Raw genomic sequence first — 18,940 nt, forward strand, 5'->3', positions numbered from 1 at the left:
TCCCACTCACACACTCCCGCAGCAGGGACTGGGCAGGGGCCATGACGTCAACCGCTGCCATGGCAACCGCACATTTGATTGACGTGCACTGCTATAGCCGGAGGGGGTAACCAGGAGCGTGATGATTGCAATCTATTGCTCAGTTTTGGCTAAAGTCTGTTATTTCCTTCTTTTTTTATATATATATATACATTTTTCTTTATTTTTTCTTAATTTAGGAGATTAAATGGTTATTTATTATAAAGTTACAAAATTATTTCAGGACTGTAGAAGAGTGTAAACACAAGAGAGTATACATTTTATTTGCTATTTTTAATTGATACCCCTCACTGTTGTTTTAATGTATTTTAATTTGTATTGGTTTCTGTACATTTAAAGGAATATTCTGTGTTCAATACAAGTTCATCTTAATCAACAGCATTTGTTGCATAAGATTGATTACCACACAAAAATTAATTTAAACTCCTCCCTCCTTTTCTTAAAAAAAAAAAGCAAAAATGGAAGTTATAGTGAAGCACTTACAATGGAAGTGAATGGATCCAATTTTTGAAGAGTTTAAAAGCCAGAAATGTGAAGCTTCTAATTTTATAAAAGCGCTTTCATTAATTAATCTGTTAAAAATTGTGGATTATTTGAACTGCAAAGTTGTTTAAATCGTCACTTTAGTTTTTGAGTTATGCCATAATGGCTAAGTTGTTAAACTTGCTAAAACGTATGCTTAATTTTATATAGAAAAGGTCATATATTTATTTAACATATCGTACCTCTTGTGCCATTACATTCTCTTGCACATTCCCTTGTATATACTGTAGATAGTATTTGTCCATACATATATTTTTTTTGTCTGATTGTGAATTTTTTTATATACTTTATATTCCTATTCACTTATTTTATTCTATTTTTTATTATTATTTCTGTCTGGAAGTTTCTGCCACTAAGACAAATTCCTTGTACATGTAAGTGTACTTGGTTACAAAGCTCATTCTGATTATTAAGTGATTTTATCACACTAAAATCATGTTAACACACATATTATTTACGTCTTGTGGCTATACTTTTGAAACAGTGAGTATTTTAATGTTTACTGACTGGCCCCATTCACTCCCATTGTAAATCTCACACTGTAACCCAGATTTTTGCTTTTGTTTTGTAAAAGAAATGCGGGACAAGTCGGAATAAATGTTTGTGGTAATCAACATTATACCACAAATGTTGCTGATTGAGCTCAACTTGTATTGAACCCTAAATATTCCTTTAAGTTCTATACAACACTGATATGGTTATAATGAGTTTTTTCATTATTGGTTTACCAGAGGAAACAGAATTCAGCTGGCGTGAAAAGGAAATTCTTCACTGATGACAGCGCAGTCCACTTACTAATTATAGTCAGTACTGAACTGTGCTAGTGACCGTATGCTTTTGTCTATTTTGTTTTGGAAAGCATTTTTTCAATTGAAAGAACAGAAGGAAGGAAATAGTAGGATGGAGGGATACAGGGATTCTCACTTATTCATTTCTTCATAAGGATGTTGATTCAGATATTTCCTTTGGATGTCAGACAACAGGGCTACAGTCCAAATATACTGGTTATATCACAACTTACAGTACATACAGTGCCTTGAAAATCATCATACCCCTTTGGAATAGTCACTTTTTTTGTTGTCTTACAGCCTAAAAAAGATGAACAATTTTAATAACAGGGTTTGAAAAGTGATCATATCCCTGGATTTAATACTTTGTATAGCTACCTTTTGCTTTAATGACATCCACTAGTCTGTTTGGAAATATCTCTACAAGCTTCGCACACCTAGATTGGAGAATATTTGACCATTATTCCTACCAGAATTGTTCAAGTTCAGTCAAATTGCAGGGTGAGGGGCAAGGGACTGCTGTCTTCAAGTCCATCTACAGGTTCTCTTCTGGATTTAGGTCTGGAATTTGACCTGGCCTCTCAAGGATTTTTACCTTCCTATCCTTAAGCCACTGGATTGTTTTTTGGCGGTGTGTTTAGGGTCATTGTCATGCTGAAAGGTGAAGCACCTGTCAATCTTCAGTTGTCGAACAGAGGGTCACAGATTTTCCTTAAGGATTTAAGTATATGGTGGCGTGGTGCCATGCAAGGTTTGGACATGTGAACGGCAAGCTCTGAGCACTTTGCTAGTTTTAAATACATTTTTTGTCATAAACCGGTGAGATTCGATACACCCTGTTCCATAACTCTTCTATGAAGACAATATGTCAAAGAATTCAAAATCCTGGGCTCTGGAGACATTAAAAGACACTTACGTGCTCAAGCTGATACCACAGACACAGCCGCAGACCAGGGATTCAGTTTGGACTGTGCGGCGGGAGTGATTCAGCATCAACTGTAGAGTATGTTGGCAATACTGGCGAAGGTTGTTGCTGACTAGTAGGATCTTGCTGTAATACGTCGATCGATCACCATGGACACGAAATTCTCTGAGGTGGTTACAACATTACAGTGTCAGACATCGAGAAACAGATAAATTATATGGAGTCATCAGAGAGGGTATTAGCTGCTAATCCACTAGCGACCAAGACAGACTTGGAACATGTTTGGGAAAAGTTGGAAGAATCGTAGCCGGCGAAACAACGTCGGTATTGTTGAAATTCCTGAGAACGAAGAAGGCAGAGATATGGTGAAATTCATAGACAAGGTCTTCCCGAGTCTGCTCGACATAACAGGCCATATGCTGGAAATTGAATGAGCTCTCAGAGTTCCAACTTGGAGATCTGCTGAGGGAGACAGGCCCCGATCAATTCTGGCCAAATTTCTGAGATCATCCGATAAAGATCTCGTGTTACACAAGATCTTTCTTGGAAGAACCACAGTATTTTCTTGTTCCCAGACTTTGCAAATTTGACTAGAGAGAAACGTGATCGATTCAAGGAATGCAAGAAACTCTAACATCAACGGAAGGTTGCTTTTGCAATGATGTTCCCGGCCAAACTGAGAATAGAAACTAAGGATGGCCGCAAAATATTTAGATGCCCACAGCAAGTGATGTCCTTCATTAAGTCAATGGAATGAGTAAGTTATTGTGTGACACTGTCTATGCAGCCGAGTGGACCTGACCCACTGAACATTCATTTGACTATCAGAGGAAACTGGGTGCCTTCTTTTTGAGCTGGTTCTGCCTAGCGACTGGAGTATGTTTTGTGTAGTAACACTCCTTTGGGACAGTTTGTGGAAGAATCTGCATATTCTTTGTGCTTATGCCTACTATTGGTTGGAGTTTGTTCTGTGGAATATTTTCTGTTGAGGAATTCTGTTTCACAAAATTTGTACAGAAGCACCGGACTTGAGCAATCCGATGGCAAAGTTGTCGAGGGGGCTCTCATAGGCGTACGTGGACTGTTTGAGGTTAGAAGGATGGAGGCCGATTGCCACTGTCTTGCGTGGGGTTACTGTGCACATTTTATTTTTTATGTTTGTTTGGTTCGGGGTGAAGTTCAGAGTTTGATTGTTGCACTAATGTTGGAATGTGGTCTTTATAATTGTATTTTGACACACAATCTATTTTTTGTAATATGTAAAAAATGTCAAATGTTAATATGGGTGGATTGTCTCTCTCTCCACATTGAATGTGAATGGGTTGGGGCACCCCATGAAATGAAGAAAGTTATTTATTTTCTTAAATGTAAGAAATATGATATTTTGTTTCTTCAAGAAACGCATCTTTCCCCACAGGAAGCTGAAACATTTGGGAAGATATGGGATGGACATGTTTTCTTTAGTGCTGGCTCAAGTAAGAGCAGGGGAGTCATTACACTGATATTTAAACATCTACAATTAAAATGTCTCAAACAGATGAAAGATAAATTAGGAAGATTCATTATTGTTTTAGCAGAAATTCAGGGGCAAAGGCTTATTGTGGCTAATATTTATGCAATGAAAATTGATGATCAGGGCTTTTTTACTGATCTCGAAGGGATGTTGCAAGTTGCTGGCAACCCTCATGATATAATATTGGGTGGAGACTTTAATCTATTGATGGACTCAGTCCTTGATCATAGTGAAGCAAAAGTGTGTAAGCCCCCTAGAGCAACATTGGTGCTTCACAGAATGTATACAATCTTGGTCTCACAGATATCTGGAGACTTTTGAACCCATCTGGTAGGGACTATAAATAATTTTCATCAGTCCATAAGATTTATTCTAGAATAGATTTTTCTTTTATGTCTAAGTCCCTCATTTTATCTGTTGTGGATTGCTCAATTGGAAATATTTTAGTCTCAGATCACACCCTGGTGAGTTTAAAGGTGTAGCAAAATCTGGAGAAAAATAAATTATATAGTTGACACTTTAATGTATCCCTTTTGCAAAATCCTAAATTCCAACAAATGTTAAAGGCTGAAATAAATGTTTATATGTAGACCAACTGGTCCTCAGTATCCTCTGTGGGTGTGGCTTGGGAAGCACTTAAGTGCCTGGTTCTTAGGGGGTGGATCGTACAGTATGCTTCATTCATCAAAAAAATCCAAACCACGAGAGCTTGTGAAGTTGGAAGGCAATATTAAAATGCAGAGGCAGAGCTGAAGCGCTGACTGTCGTCTGATGGCCACAGAGAATTTACCTGACTTAAATACAGATATAATACTACTTTGTTACGGAAGGAAGAGCTTTGGGCTGTTCAGGGCAAGACAGTCATACTTGTAGTTGGGGGACAAAGCAGGGAAGTTTCTGGCTATATATATAAAACAGAGAGAGTCTTTTTCTTCCATTCCCCCTCAGTGAAATCTGCTGGTGGTGAAATATTTAGCTCGGCCATTGATATTAATAATGGTTTTAAATAACTCTTTCTTAATCTTTATAGGTCCACGTCTTCGTCTACTGATGAAGATATTACAAACTTTTTAGAACCATTAAATCTCACTAAACTCACGACTGAGCAAAAAAATTACCTTGATTCTGAGATAAACTTAATCTCAGAGGAGTTTGATGAGATAATTAAGGCCTAACCTACAAGCAAGGCTCCGGGGCCAGATGGCTTTGCTGCTGATTTTTTTAGATCTTATGCTACAGAACTGGCACCACTTTTGTTAGAAGTTTAAACGGAATCAATAAAGAATGGAAAGCTTCTGCCAACCATGACACAAGCACGGATCAGTTTGATTCTTAAAAACTATAAAGATCCCAGCAAGTGTAAGAGTTACTGTCAAATTTCCCTGATCCAGCTTTATGTAAAAATGTTGTCAAAAAATTTGGCTGACCAATTAAGTAAAGTTATGACATCTCTTATACATATAGATCAGGTGGGGTTTATTCGGGGCCGTAGCTCTTCTGATAACATTAGGCATTTCATCAATATAATGTGGTCAGTAGCGAATGATCAGACTCCGGTCGCTGCCATCTCACTTGATGTCGAAAAGGCGTTTGATATGGTAGAATGGGATTATTTTTTTACGATTTTGGAAATATACGGGATCGGAAATACTTTTATTGAATGGATTAAGTTACTTTATAGACACCTGATAGTGGCAGTACAAACAAATTGATTAATTTCAGATTATTTTACTCTGGATAGGGGCACCTGGCAGGGTTGCCCTCTTTCCTCATTATTGTTCTGTCTTGCCCTGGAACCATTAGCAGCTACGATAAGAAAGGAGGATTATTTTCCAGGGCTCGTGGCAGGAGGTGTGGTGCATAAGCTTTTGCTGTACGCAGATGATATTTTGTTATTCGTCTCTGACCCCACTAGATCTATGCCTTGCCTCCACAGAATTTATTAATTATTTTATAAGTTCTCATGATACAGAGACAATTGGTCTAATTCCAAAGCTTTGGCTCTGACAGCATACTGTCCAGTAATGGCTTTTCAACTGGGTGCCTTCCAGTGGACTAAATAATGATATGTGATTTAGTTAAGAGTTCATTTTGACCCTTTTATAAAAAAGGTTTTCAAATGATGTGGGCAGGTGGGCTTCATTACATTTATCTATGATTGGGAAGGTTAATGTTATTATTATTAATATTATTATTAATAACTAATATTAATATATAACACAGTTAAAGGATGGGCAAGGAGGAGGCGAGAACCGGCTTGTCAACATAAATCATAATTTAATGCAAACTTAAACCAAAAGCACAAACACATAAACGCACACATGACGGACATGCCCGTAATTCTCTCTCTCTCGTACCATCGTCACTGGCCGCCTTTATCCATCGTGTGTCTCATCTGGCCGATTGGGGACCGGGCGCGCGATATTCCGACTGGCCCCGCCCCCCTCCGCTCCACATAATATTATTATTAATAATTAATCTTATTATTAATAATACTACTAATATTATTATTATTATTAAATGAATTGTATTCCAAATTTTAACTACCTGCTACAATCTCTCCCTGTAGATTTCCCCCTCTCTTATTTCAAGCAATTTGATAGCATAGTGAAGACCTTCATTTGGAATGTTAAAAGTCCTAAATTACATTTCAACAAGTTACACAGGCCGATTGACAATGGTGGGTTATGCCTACCTAAGATTTAGTTTTATTATTATGCATTTGGTCTCAACATTTTAGGATTCCCAGATCTCAGTTCTTTAGGTATTTACAGATGCACCAAGTGTTTTATACTATTTTCAGGAGTAGTATACACCTCCATAAAGCAGCAGATACTTTGGGAATGGTGATTACTGCTTTTGGAAAAGGTCATGAGGCATTGGTATTGCTCCTTGTTAATTCAGAGTCTGGGGGACAGAGCTTTAACTTCTCTCAAGAGACTATGGGATAAAGATTTAAACTTGGTAATGAAAGAGGGAATGTGGGCTAGGATTCTAAAAAGCATCAAGTCTTGATTCATTTTGCCCCAGACTCTGTATCCTAGGTGATGGGATGGTTATTCATTTTGGGGTTAGATATATAAAATGTTGGGTCCAAACCAGAGTCATGATTGGCAGAAGAGTCATTAGGGAGTGGTGCGGGGAGACGGGAGGGATGGCGGCGTTTGAGGAGGTGATTATTAGAAGGCTGGGGAAATGGGATTTGTTTGTCAGTAAGTGACTCCTTTTCCTCCTTTTTTGGAGGACTCTCGGGGAAGGTCTGTGGAGAGAGATTTGTAGTTTAGTTGGGTATGTGTATTATTGATGTTGTTTGAAAGTATATATTTTTTCTGTTTTTATTTATTTATATTTTGTTATAGTTGTCAGTGACCACTGTAGTGTGTATTTGTGTGGGGGGAGGGGGGGTGGTGTTCGGGGAGAGGGGTTTAATGTGAATAATTGATTCTGTATTTTATGTTGTGTTAGTATGTTTTATGATTGGAATCAATAAAAAATTATTAATAAAGAATTTAGGTGTACATGGCAGCATCCACTTTCCCTTCAATTCCTGACCAACTACGCAGTCCCCACTGATGTATTTGCTTTATGTAATTTTGAATGAATTACTACATAGGTTTCCATGGTTGTGGAAAATTAGGAATTTTATATTATTTTTATATATTATATTTTTATAATCTAATTTTTATTTTATTTCTAGGCCTGGAAACGGCATGGAAATAAATACATTATTTAAAATATATTTATATAGATTAATATTTTTTTGCTTTGCTCTAATTCTGTTTTCTCAGTGCAAGACAATGCCATATTACAAATATTGTCTGATCAGCTTCAGGCTTTGCCACAACTCAGATCTGCTCAGCCCCTAAACTGGAGCAGACGAAAGAGAGACTAATAAAAGCAGAATCTCAATTATCTCCCATCCAAAACTTGTTCTATTTTTTAATACGGTCACATTTTCTCTTTGGAACAGTGTTAAGATGTGACGTGGCAACCCAGTTAATGGGAACAGTCACACCAACACTGTGAGATCTAAATCCTGATGGCATGAATTAATTTCAATAATTTGTGTAATTGTTATAATGTCACTAACCAAAAATGATTGTAGCTCAACACAACAAACTTTCTCAAATGTAGATTTTGAGAAATGAGGGATTTTTACCCCACCCAGAGCCACACCTACCTATAGATGTTCAGCAATGAAAACCTTTGAGTCATGACACAGAAAAGAGATTTATCTGGGTTTACATCCTAACCAGGTTAATCCAATGACAATTGGTTATAATAAGTAGTTCTGTATGGCTCATAAAAACTGACAAACCATTTAGGGTGATTATGAGTCACATCATAATTTCCTGTGATGGGGGATCTGCTGTACTACACCTAGTCCCACATCCAGACTAGCCAATCTACCCAGCAGAAGGGCGTGTCCTGAGGTGACCAGCCCTGACTCGTCTCAACCTGTGGGGCAACTTCCTGTTCATCCACATTAATGAGTGACTACCTGCATTCTCCTCTGGAGATAAGTGGGACGAATAGGGATAGGCTCTTTTGGACTGTAAGAGTATTACACAAACAAGCCTGATGGTTGTTAAAATCATTGTTACCAGAATGAGGAAAACACAACATTTAATGCTTGTGTTCTCCTATGGAAGTTATTTGAAACAAAATTATTTGTGTAACCTTCAGAGAACATAAATAATTAGCTGTTTTTGAATACATTTCACAGGGAACTAGTAGAACCCGCTTGAATCAATATGTGCATTCAGCATTCACTGTACTAGCTTGTTAGGTCCCCTTTTCTTGAAGCATTTAATCTGAGCTTACATGGTCATTTTAAGTTCAGTAAAAGAGCTCAATTTGAAGCCAAGTACCATTAAAATATATGAGTTAGCTTAATTTCAATTTAATTAATTTCAAGTTAAGAGCAATTGACACGCATGTAATAAAAAATCAAATTAAAGGCGCCTCAGTAATTTTTTCCTCATTAAAAAAGTTTAACTCCTTAAAGACATGAATAGTAATTTTGCAATGTATGTAGGAAATCATGACCACTCACATTAAAATGAAGACTCCAGTCATATAGTAACCTTATAAAAGCTGTTTTATTCTACATGGAGTCCACACATGGGGGCTGCCATGTTACTATCACATGACCAGCAAAATACTACTCGCTTAATCTCAGTATCCATCCTGTTATTTGACACTTTCACTCATTGATTAATCATCAACTGACAGTGAAAAATATTTATTTTTATATGATACTGCATCCAAGCCACTAGGTGTCACTGTAGGTCCAAGAAATAGAAATGCAAAAGCTACTTGGTGCACCTTTAAACATGGGTGGTTACCTTCAAAAATGTATATAACTGATTGCCAAAATGTTTTTAACTTCTGTTAACTTATGGTTTACTGTGCAGAATTGATAGCATAAATGTTGATTCCTAAAGAAAATAGTTTAGACTCGTACTTTGTTCATTTATAAATCATGGTTACAGTAAGGCATTTACAATGGAAGTGAACGGGGCCAGTCCATGAGCATTAAAATCCACACTGTTTCAAAAGTATAGACACAAGATGAAATATTATAGGTGTTAACAAAACTATAGTGTCATAAAATATCTGATCTACATGATTTTAGTGCAATAAAATTTCTTTGCCAATGTTGTGTTGTCATGAAAACAGAGTTGTAATATTGGATATATAACTTTAAACTGATAAGGTTAGTAAGTGATTTTATCACACTAAAATCAAGTTAACATGTATAATGTTTGTCTTGTGGCTAATTGAGAAGCAGTTTGTACTTTAATGTTTATGCACTGGCCCCATTTACTTCCTTTGAAAGTGTCTTACTGTAACAGTGATTTTCGCTTCTTTTTGTTTTTTTAAAAGGAGAAAATATTTTTTTGCCAATCAACATTATGCCAAAAATGCTGTTGATAGAGCTTAGCTTGAATGGATCAATACAAGTTAAGCTCCGTTTACAGCATTTATGTCATAATGTTGATAACCACAGAAATTCTGTTCAACCTGAACTTACAATAGGAGTCTATAGGGCAAGGCATTCCAGAGCTTTTGTTAAAGCACTTAAATTAATTCTTAACTGTAGCACTTTTCTAGACAGAACTTTTAGTTGCGTTACAGATACTGTGGAGGGAGTTTGTGCTAATCTCAACAGTACTTTTTCAGAAAAGTATTTTCAACCTCAATTCATAATAACAAATTATAATACCACTTACTACCAAGACAAACCTTGGTTTAAATCTACAAAATTCAAGGACACAGAGTGTAATTCTGCATTTATTCATTTAATGGGACTTGAACATATGGTCTAGAAAAATTGCTGCTGTAAACCATCTTCAAACTGGCTCTTGGCATAAATGCTTCAACTAGGTCAAAAAAAAAAAAGAAAAAAAAAAAAAAAAAAAGAGAGAGTTATGATTCAATTTGCATCTGCCATGATAAATGGTCTGCTGTTTAGTTGCCAGGGAAATGATGCATATTAACTGTCCTAGAAACACTTTTTTTGCTGCTAGTATGCCACTTCTTCTTGCATTCAAACAATGAACGTACATTTAGAGCAAGAGCTTTGGGCCTACTATGGATGCAAAGAAATAGACCAATACCAGTCTAGCACAATAATCATATGGTGATATTTCTAGCTATATTGAAGAGACATTGCACAATATTTTAAACAAAGTAAAATTTTATTAAAGAGATATATTACATTGGTGTGGAAACCAGGTGGACTGAGAAGGAATATCAAACATTGAGGTTATATTGTCTTTGAGAATTCCAGAGAGAAATAAGTTTTTCTGCAGCAACATTAAATTAAAAACAGTAACCTCGGGGATATCCAGTGGTTTCAGAGAAACAGTAGATTCCAATTTTTATAACGTATAACGTAGAATTAAGAACTAAAATACATTTTCAGTGGAAAGCAAAGTTAGTAAATGAGAAACTTAAAGTAAAATCAAAATGAAGGTTTTAGCCCTGACTTAACGTGAAGTAGCAGAAACTGCCCCATTTCAGTTTACTGTACACTTGTCTATATTACTTATCTAACAAGCAAAGAGAATGACAAATATGTCAATGTCCACCACATTTATGTTATCCTTGATCAATTAAAGAAATTGCCTTAATTACTGGTAGTGTTCGATCTCAATCCTTTAAATGTTACCAGTAAGATGATGACAAAAAGCGTGTATGAGTGCAGGTTGAGGTAATACACTGATCTGATCTTAGCCAAGGCAAGCGCTCTGAAACAGTGTCGCGAGAGGGAAGCGAATCATTACCAATCTTAGATCAACAGGATTCATGGCTGAGGTGAAAGGCAGGTTGTATGTATGAAACTTCATTAAGGGTGCTGATCATATCCTGATGGATAAAACTTGAGACCAGGACTCTTATTCTAAAGTTTTATACAGTCAACCTCAGGTCTCAAGGTAATTCATGCCTCCACGCCCTCCAGCTCAGGAGGAAGGGGGCTCTTGGGGTGTTTGCTCTCAAAATGTTGCTTGAAGGTTTTAGGATCTGGCATTTGTGACTGAAAAAAAAAACAAAAAAAACATTAAACTATTTAATAAAATGGTATATGGTTAGCTGAAGGCACTGAAATTATATTTGATTGATCATTTAAAATCAAAATGAAACTAAAATTCACCCCATTTCCTTTCTTAATACATGTTCCTAGTATTATTGTGCACAATTTATCAGTGCCCGTTATTTCAAAGAAACGTTTTGTAAACTTTCTTTAAAATGTAATAATCTGCTATGCCTCTGAAATGACTTCACTTTACCATTAACATCACGTAGGCCACACAGACTATTGTATGTTAACAAATAGCTAAATAACCATTCACACATTATTTAAGCTGACTCTCATTCAAGTCTGGTGCCATTTTCACATTTCAATCAATTGCTGAAGAATTAGGGTTGGACGGTATGACCAAAATCCTAATGATAGTATGTGTAATTTATTTTTTATCACATTAACTAATATTTATATTATATACATATAGCTGGAATTGTACGAAACATTTTAACATATATGGAGTACATATATATATATACACATAAGTTTAATCAACTGATACAATTGAATATATTTAACAAAGATTTTCTAGTTATACTGACATAAGTTCATTTAGGAAAACATCATGATGCAAAAATGCTACATATATATATATTTTAAGTAAATATGGATGGACGGACAGACGGATGGGATGGATTGGATGGGCGTTAACTTTTTGGCTCACAGGTCACTGTGGCATTCCAAAGTCACAAGCTCCTCAATATCTTAACTAGCCAAAATCCCTGGGCCCACCAAAGTGCAAAAACTAACTGGAGACTCTAAACTCATGCATTTGTTTTAGACATTTTATTTGAACAAGAATGATGAGTTCAGCAGGACACAGGCCTAATGATTTAAGTCACCTTTATCTGAATGCAAACATGGCCAGTTAGAACAGGAGTAAAACTTTGCCAATAATTTGTCCATTGAAGTCCATATTTGAACCCTTTTTAACCATTCTAAAGTGTAATTGCCTTAATGAAAGTTCACCATTGTTCTTCACTTTTTTTTTTTTAAACAGTAGCATTTTTAATAATAAGGCCATAAGCACAGGTAACACCACGGTTGGCTCCGCATTACTGTGGTTAGGCGAACACAGATAGTCTTCCTAAAAAATAAACAGTTTTTATTATGAAAAACTAAAGCCTAAACACGTTTAGAAACCTTCAACTACAACTTTCACAGTTAATAATTCAATGGAGTACAAAAGGAGATGTTAGGTAGATTAAACTCAGTCATCATTTGCTTTAATTGCACGTTTTTTCCATAAAAAGAAACATATGTGGAATCATGGAAGGTCCTATGAGTTTTGGATTAAGATAAACTTGAATGATGATGAAATAATTATTAATAAAAAGTCTTATAGATTCACCCCAATCGATTTAATATGCATCTACAGAAGTCACCAGTTAGTGACTGCAGTAAATAATTTTAGTTTGGATGAGGAGGCCTATGTGTGTAATATATATATATATATATATATATATACACACACACACACACACACACACACACACACACACACACACACACACACACGTATGATCAATAATATGGTAGTAAACAATACATTGTATTCTAAAGCCGCTTTTTGTATTGTCTTATTAATGATTAACTCTTCTGCTACAAGAATGTAATGCATTTTAATTATTGGAATATTTTTTTATGATATATATTTATTAGGGCTGTCAATCCATTACAATTTTTAATCGAATTAATTACATGTTGTCCCAATTAATTAATCGTGATTAATCGTATATACAAATATTTGCTGAGAAAGCCCCTCATATAATAATAATTCAATATATGATTATAAATATTTATATCAATATATAATTATACATAGTTATCTTTAAATATTAAAAAAAAAATATATATATATATATATATATTTGCACTCCAAGTGTTTTGACCGCAAGAATGTTCTGCCTACTGAAGTGTTTTCTTCACTGTATAAACTGTGTGTTGCTCATACAGCTGAAGTTTCACTTACTGCCCTCTGGAGTAAACAGGTGGCACTTAAAGCTTGCATTTCTCAGGAATCTTCCTTATTATGGTGCGATTAATTGCATACATTTAACGCGTTATTTTTTGTCAAATTAATTGCACTGAATTAACGTGTTAAATCGACAGCACTTATATATATATATATATAGATAGGTTTACTAGTTATGCTGGCATAAAATGACCAGAAGTTGAATTAACTTAAAAAACATGATGCAAGAATTTAGATAAAAGGTGGATAAAATTATGGATTAAAAATGTAAATTCTCATGATTTACTCATCTTTAAACCATCTTCTGATGTGTATGTCTTTCCTTCTTCAGCAGAACTGAAGTGAAGATATTTATAAGCACATTTCAGCTCTGTTTGCCATCAGACTGCTGGCTATTTGATGGACCAAATGTCATATTCAGGCAGCATTAAAGTAATCCACACGACTCCAGTCAATCAATTAATGTCTTCTGAAGCAAACTGATAGGTTGGTGTAACAAATCGATAATTAAAAATGTGTAACTTTAAATTGTTACTTCTGACCAGTGCTGGATTGATGTTTGAAATGACCCAACTCTAGCACCATGTTCGTTCCTCTGTTGTATACAAAGCATGTGCTTCCAACTTCTTGCGTGAATGCGCCATTGCGCTTACGTCACGGATGCATCACAGGAAGCAATTTTTTAAAGTTAATTATGTTTAAATTATGGATTTCTTTTTTACACAAACCTATAGGTTTGCTTCAGAAGACATTCATTGATCGACTGGAGTCGTGTGGATTACTCTTATGCTGCCTAAATATGACTTTTGGACCATTAAATAGCCAGCAGTCTGATGGCACCCATTTACTTTCATTGTATGAACAACAGAGCTGAAATGTGCTTCTAAAAATCTTCACTTCAGTTCTGCTGAAGGAAAGTCATACACATCTCGGATGGCTTAAAGGTGAGCAAATCATGAGAGAATTTTCATTCATGTGTGAACTAATCCTTTAAAGTCCTGCCGCCCATTTTTTCTTGTTGAATAACCTATTTAGAAATAATGAGAGATCATCAAATTGAGGCAAAATGTGTCTGCAAATGCAATTTCATGTTGACTTAAGGCATTTCTTTGACCTGTCTCATAAGTGATTCTCAGTTACGGTTAATTGGTGGAAGGTGTAGTAACAAGTCTATTTGCTACAGTACCTACTGTGGAATAACTCAGACTGTCAGAAACAAGTTTCAGCTTGAGAATAAAACACATTCACCCATTCGTGAAACACACCCATATGTAAAATCAGCACAGCTTTACACATCAAGAACTATGGGTTCTATTTGGATGTGTTGAGTCAAAACTGAAGTTCAAAAAGCATTAAAATGTGAAAACCGGTTTCATGTTCGCAAATTGAAACTCAAAGGCCTGAGGATGATGTGTTGGGGAAAAATAATGTGCTATAATTTCAACTGACCCTGCAGACGGCACATGTGAACACCAGTGCCGCTTTTGCTGCTGTCTTCTGGTCATGGCTTTTGGATTTCTTGATCTCTGCCTGCTTCTTGGCATTTTTTTGCTGAGACTGAATTTTCTGGTGTCCACGAGCCATGCTGTTGGATTGGAAACAAACTGACGTTAACAAAAGAATGACATGCTAGGAGTCATCAAGACAAAGTGAACGCATTTGCATGTCTGCCTATTAAGAACAAACATTACACAGAATTATAAAGGCAACTGATGTTTTGCTTGATACAGAAGAAATCACAGAGATGCCAAAGTGTCTCTCCATATGGCTATAGATTAAGTGTCTCTCCTTATCTAATATTAAGACATTAACAGCTACTTCAGGAAACAAAAAGAAGTATTTTAGCCTATGCCACTTGACACAACAGCAATATATCAATTCACAGTAATGAAGCGAATGTATAGCTTAACTAGTTGTGTACTAGCTAGCTGTCAAAAGGACATTAAAGCTCGATAGCTAGCAGCATTTCTCATCTTACCTATAAAAATCGATGGTCCAGATGGTTTAAATGCCAGTTCACAGGCTGAAACTGACATCTAAATGTAAAGACACGTCTAACTTGTTAGATTTAGTAGATCAGTCAGTAAATTTGGAGCGCTTAGTTAATAACACCATAAGGTTAGCCAGTTAGCATGCTAAAGACTAACAAAACCAGATGTTAAATGAGTGAAATGCATACCACTGACGTATGAGAAACAAATGTATAGATTTTATCGATCTATAACCACACATTATGAGCTTACCTGGCGAACAGATGCGTTCAATAGGTAGATAAGAGCTTTTTTGACTGTACTACAGCACGCTAATGACAGCTGTGCTCTTTCAAGAGCGACTCACATGTAGTTCCCGCACTGACCATAACATATTACTGAGCGCTAGAGAGCCACATATAATGTACTTGTATTTAAAGTGAGTTTAACCAGAACCCTTTTACTAAGGGAACCTACAAGCTAAGCATTAAAAATAGCAGAATGCGGCGGTCCCGTAGATAGACACTATATGGGCGGGACACTGGCGAGGAGACAAGATGTCGTTTTTAATGGACGTCTATGGAGGAAATGCTTCAGTTTGCTGAATAATCTGCTTTTGTGAGAAAACAGCTCATCGCTTAATGAACTGACCACCTGTCCGCTAATATTCAACATGTTTTACACCAAACAATCCTTTTGGCGTGAACTACGTGTGGAGCTTTACTACAATAAAATTGCTGTTTTATAAGAGAAGTCATGGACAATTTTGCGACAGGTAGAGGTCCGTTTACGGCTCTCTCCGTTCATTTGCATTGTATCCGCAAAGGGTGACTTACTGTCGTAACACGCTACATGTTACACTATGGTAAAAGCGCGGAGGTTGTTATATTAGACAATAATAGAATATCTGGTTTAACAACAAACAGTGCGTAAATTCACGACATTTGGAGAAAAATGAAGATTTTCTTTATCGAATGGGAGGATTATAGCGGGGGAGGAAAAATAGACATTTTCTTTCCCCCTCCAAATTTTCTATTTTGCGAACAATAAACACTGTTTTGTTTAATTTACAATCTGGACAGCTATCAAAAGGTGTCTGCAGCCCTCATATGGCCATGAGAGGAAACGCAACCACTTCCCACCAGTTCATGCTGGATCCTGTGAGACATATTCAGCTGCAGCCCCGCAGCGCCACACACGTTTCAGGACACACCAGAGCCAAAGGAGAGTTGCGACAACGGAAGTTCTAAATGCTTGATCGTCACGTGATTCACGTAGACTTCAGATAGTTCCAGGAAGTGCTTTTGCGGTCATTCCAAACTGTTAGAGTAGAGTGACAGAACTGCGATTTATGGTAATTAGTAGTCAATAAATGCATTTATTTTATATATTTATGTAACACACCGACATATGTATGTAGCATGAGTATGTTGTTACAACGATGTTGTTTTTTAAAGATCAAATCAGCTAATATTTGAGGATTAGTGTTCGCTTACCGTTATTTGCCTCAACTTATTTCAGGCTAGGGTTTCTGTTGCCTTTTTATGTTACCTCATGTTCATTGTTTTCACTAATCTCATGGTAACTAATGTCATATTTATGACTTTTCAGATAGTACAGAGACAGGCTGGTGACAGGTGATTTCCAGCTCGCACCGCACAATGGGTCAATGAACTATTAACTATTAGCAGCAGTTACGTAAATGTAAAATTTAGTGAAATGAAGCTTATTGTTTACAATTCTTACAATTCTATATATAGTAATATAATTATTTATGTATTATAAATATTATATATCTAATGTATAATTCTTACAATACTTATTCATATACACAATATATTCAGCTTTAAAACAACTTAAGCATACTCGTATATAAACTGCCGTTCAAAAGTAATGAGGCTGAAAATTCAGCTTGGCATCACAGGAGTAAATTACATTTTAAAATACATTAAAATAGAAAACAGTTATTTTAAATTGTAATAATATATTACGATATTACTTTTGTATTTTTATTCAAATAAATGCAATAACTATTTACAGCAATTCATGAATACATTTCTAATAAATTAAATAGCATGCCAAGCATTTTGTACGTGTCCTTTCTTTCATGTTGTCATTGCATAGTCTTCACCATGGTTTGCTGTGCTGCATGAGGATGCTCCAATCGCTCAGAGAAAGGTGTGCGAATGTATGGCTTCCCCACTGACATGGAGAGGAGAAAAAAATGGTTGGCTCAAGTCAGCAGGAGCAATCTAAATATAAATAAAAATTACAACAACAAAAAAATGTGTGAGGTATTTGCAAAGATTTTACAATTAATAGGGTGTTCGTTACTAACTTTATCCAGCTCCAATCCTTGCCTAATCTGTTAGTTATCCGATAACATCCCTTATCTCCTAATTTAATGAGTAATACTCAACTATAAGGTTTTAATTTACAAGTTATTTTTATTTAGATGTACTGATAATATACAGAATAAGATAATATTATTCTTTAAACGTCTCACCTTTTAAAAGTGCGTCGCAAACGGTTTGTTCTGATGCATCTCTACGGTGTTTGCTGCTACTTCCGGGAACTATTGAGAGGCTCCACGAGCCGCCATTGCTGTAAAAAAAACGTTCCATTGGAGTCAATGGAGTTGTCGCAACTCTCTCTCTATTTTTTTTTTTTTATTTTTTTTTTTAAATGTTTATTACAAACTCTCGTGGACACAACAACAAAAACAGGCAAGGCATCAACACAATGCAGATTGACAATGAAAAAATAAATAAAACAAAAAAAAAAAGCATTGTTCTCAAATAAATAATGTGTTACAGGATCAAAAACATTTCAGCAGCATAACAAATAGCTTCTACAGTTTGTTTAGAATATAGGGCGAAAAAGCCAATTTTATTTTTTTACAAGAAACACACTCAAAACCTGAGGATGAGAAATTCTGGGTAAACCAATGGGGAGACAAAATAATTTTTGATCATGGTTCATCTAAATCTGCAGGGTTAGCCATTCTATTTTACAATTCACCTGGTAAATGTGTGACCTCTAGGGGTAGTAATGACGGTCACTGGTTAATTTGTGTTTTGAACTTTGACGATCAATATATTTTTCTGATAAACATTTATGGTTTTAATAATCTAGTTCAAAACAGACAATTGATTTCAGATGTTTCCGATGTTATTGATGACCTTAAGCTCAGCTATCCTACTGCTAACGTAATTATGGGTGGCGACTTTAATATGGTAAATGACGAATGGCTTGATAGATCCCCCCCCTAAATGTCATCATAGCTCTTATAACCCTACCCTATCTGATTTTTGTCGCAAACAAAACTTATTGGATCCCTGGCGCACCAAATATCCAGACTCTAAGCAATATTCTTGGTTTAAACCCAATAATGCCGCTAAATCAAGAATTGATTTCTGGTTAATCTCTTTCTCTGTGATGAATTTTGTTTCGGACTGTTGTATGTCAGCTGCTCCTCTCACAGATCACGCTGTTATTAAGTTGGTCCTTAAACCTTCTGATGTTAGCTTTAATAATGAAGGGTATTGGAAATTCAATTCTAATCTATTAAAATGCCAATCATTCCATGAGGGTAT

General features: G+C 35.8%; 1 protein-coding gene across 1 annotated transcript; it reads right to left on the reverse strand.

Annotated features, from left to right (window-relative positions):
• Positions 1-10,493: 10,493 nt before the first annotated feature.
• LOC127620046 (zinc finger protein 706-like) lies at positions 10,494-15,832 on the reverse strand. The gene is made up of 3 exons (XM_052093124.1): positions 15,618-15,832; positions 14,824-14,959; positions 10,494-11,351 (listed from the first exon to the last, which is right to left on the reverse strand). Exons 2-3 carry the CDS (start codon positions 14,956-14,958, stop codon positions 11,256-11,258), a joined length of 231 nt encoding a protein of 76 aa, XP_051949084.1. The 5' UTR covers position 14,959; positions 15,618-15,832; the 3' UTR covers positions 10,494-11,255.
• Positions 15,833-18,940: the final 3,108 nt, after the last annotated feature.

This window comes from Xyrauchen texanus, chromosome 26, assembly GCF_025860055.1.
Source record: "Xyrauchen texanus isolate HMW12.3.18 chromosome 26, RBS_HiC_50CHRs, whole genome shotgun sequence".
NCBI classification, from domain to species: Eukaryota; Metazoa; Chordata; class Actinopteri; order Cypriniformes; family Catostomidae; genus Xyrauchen; species Xyrauchen texanus.

Bases quoted from the DNA above. Each gene is read 5' to 3' on its own strand.
- LOC127620046 (XM_052093124.1), bottom strand. From the start codon at position 14,958: ATGGCTCGTGGACACCAGAAAATTCAGTCTCAGCAAAAAAATGCCAAG. The intron at 11,352-14,823 runs GTCAGTTGAAAT...TTTTTTTTTCAG, and splicing joins TCACATGTGCCGTCTGCAGG to TCACAAATGCCAGATCCTAA.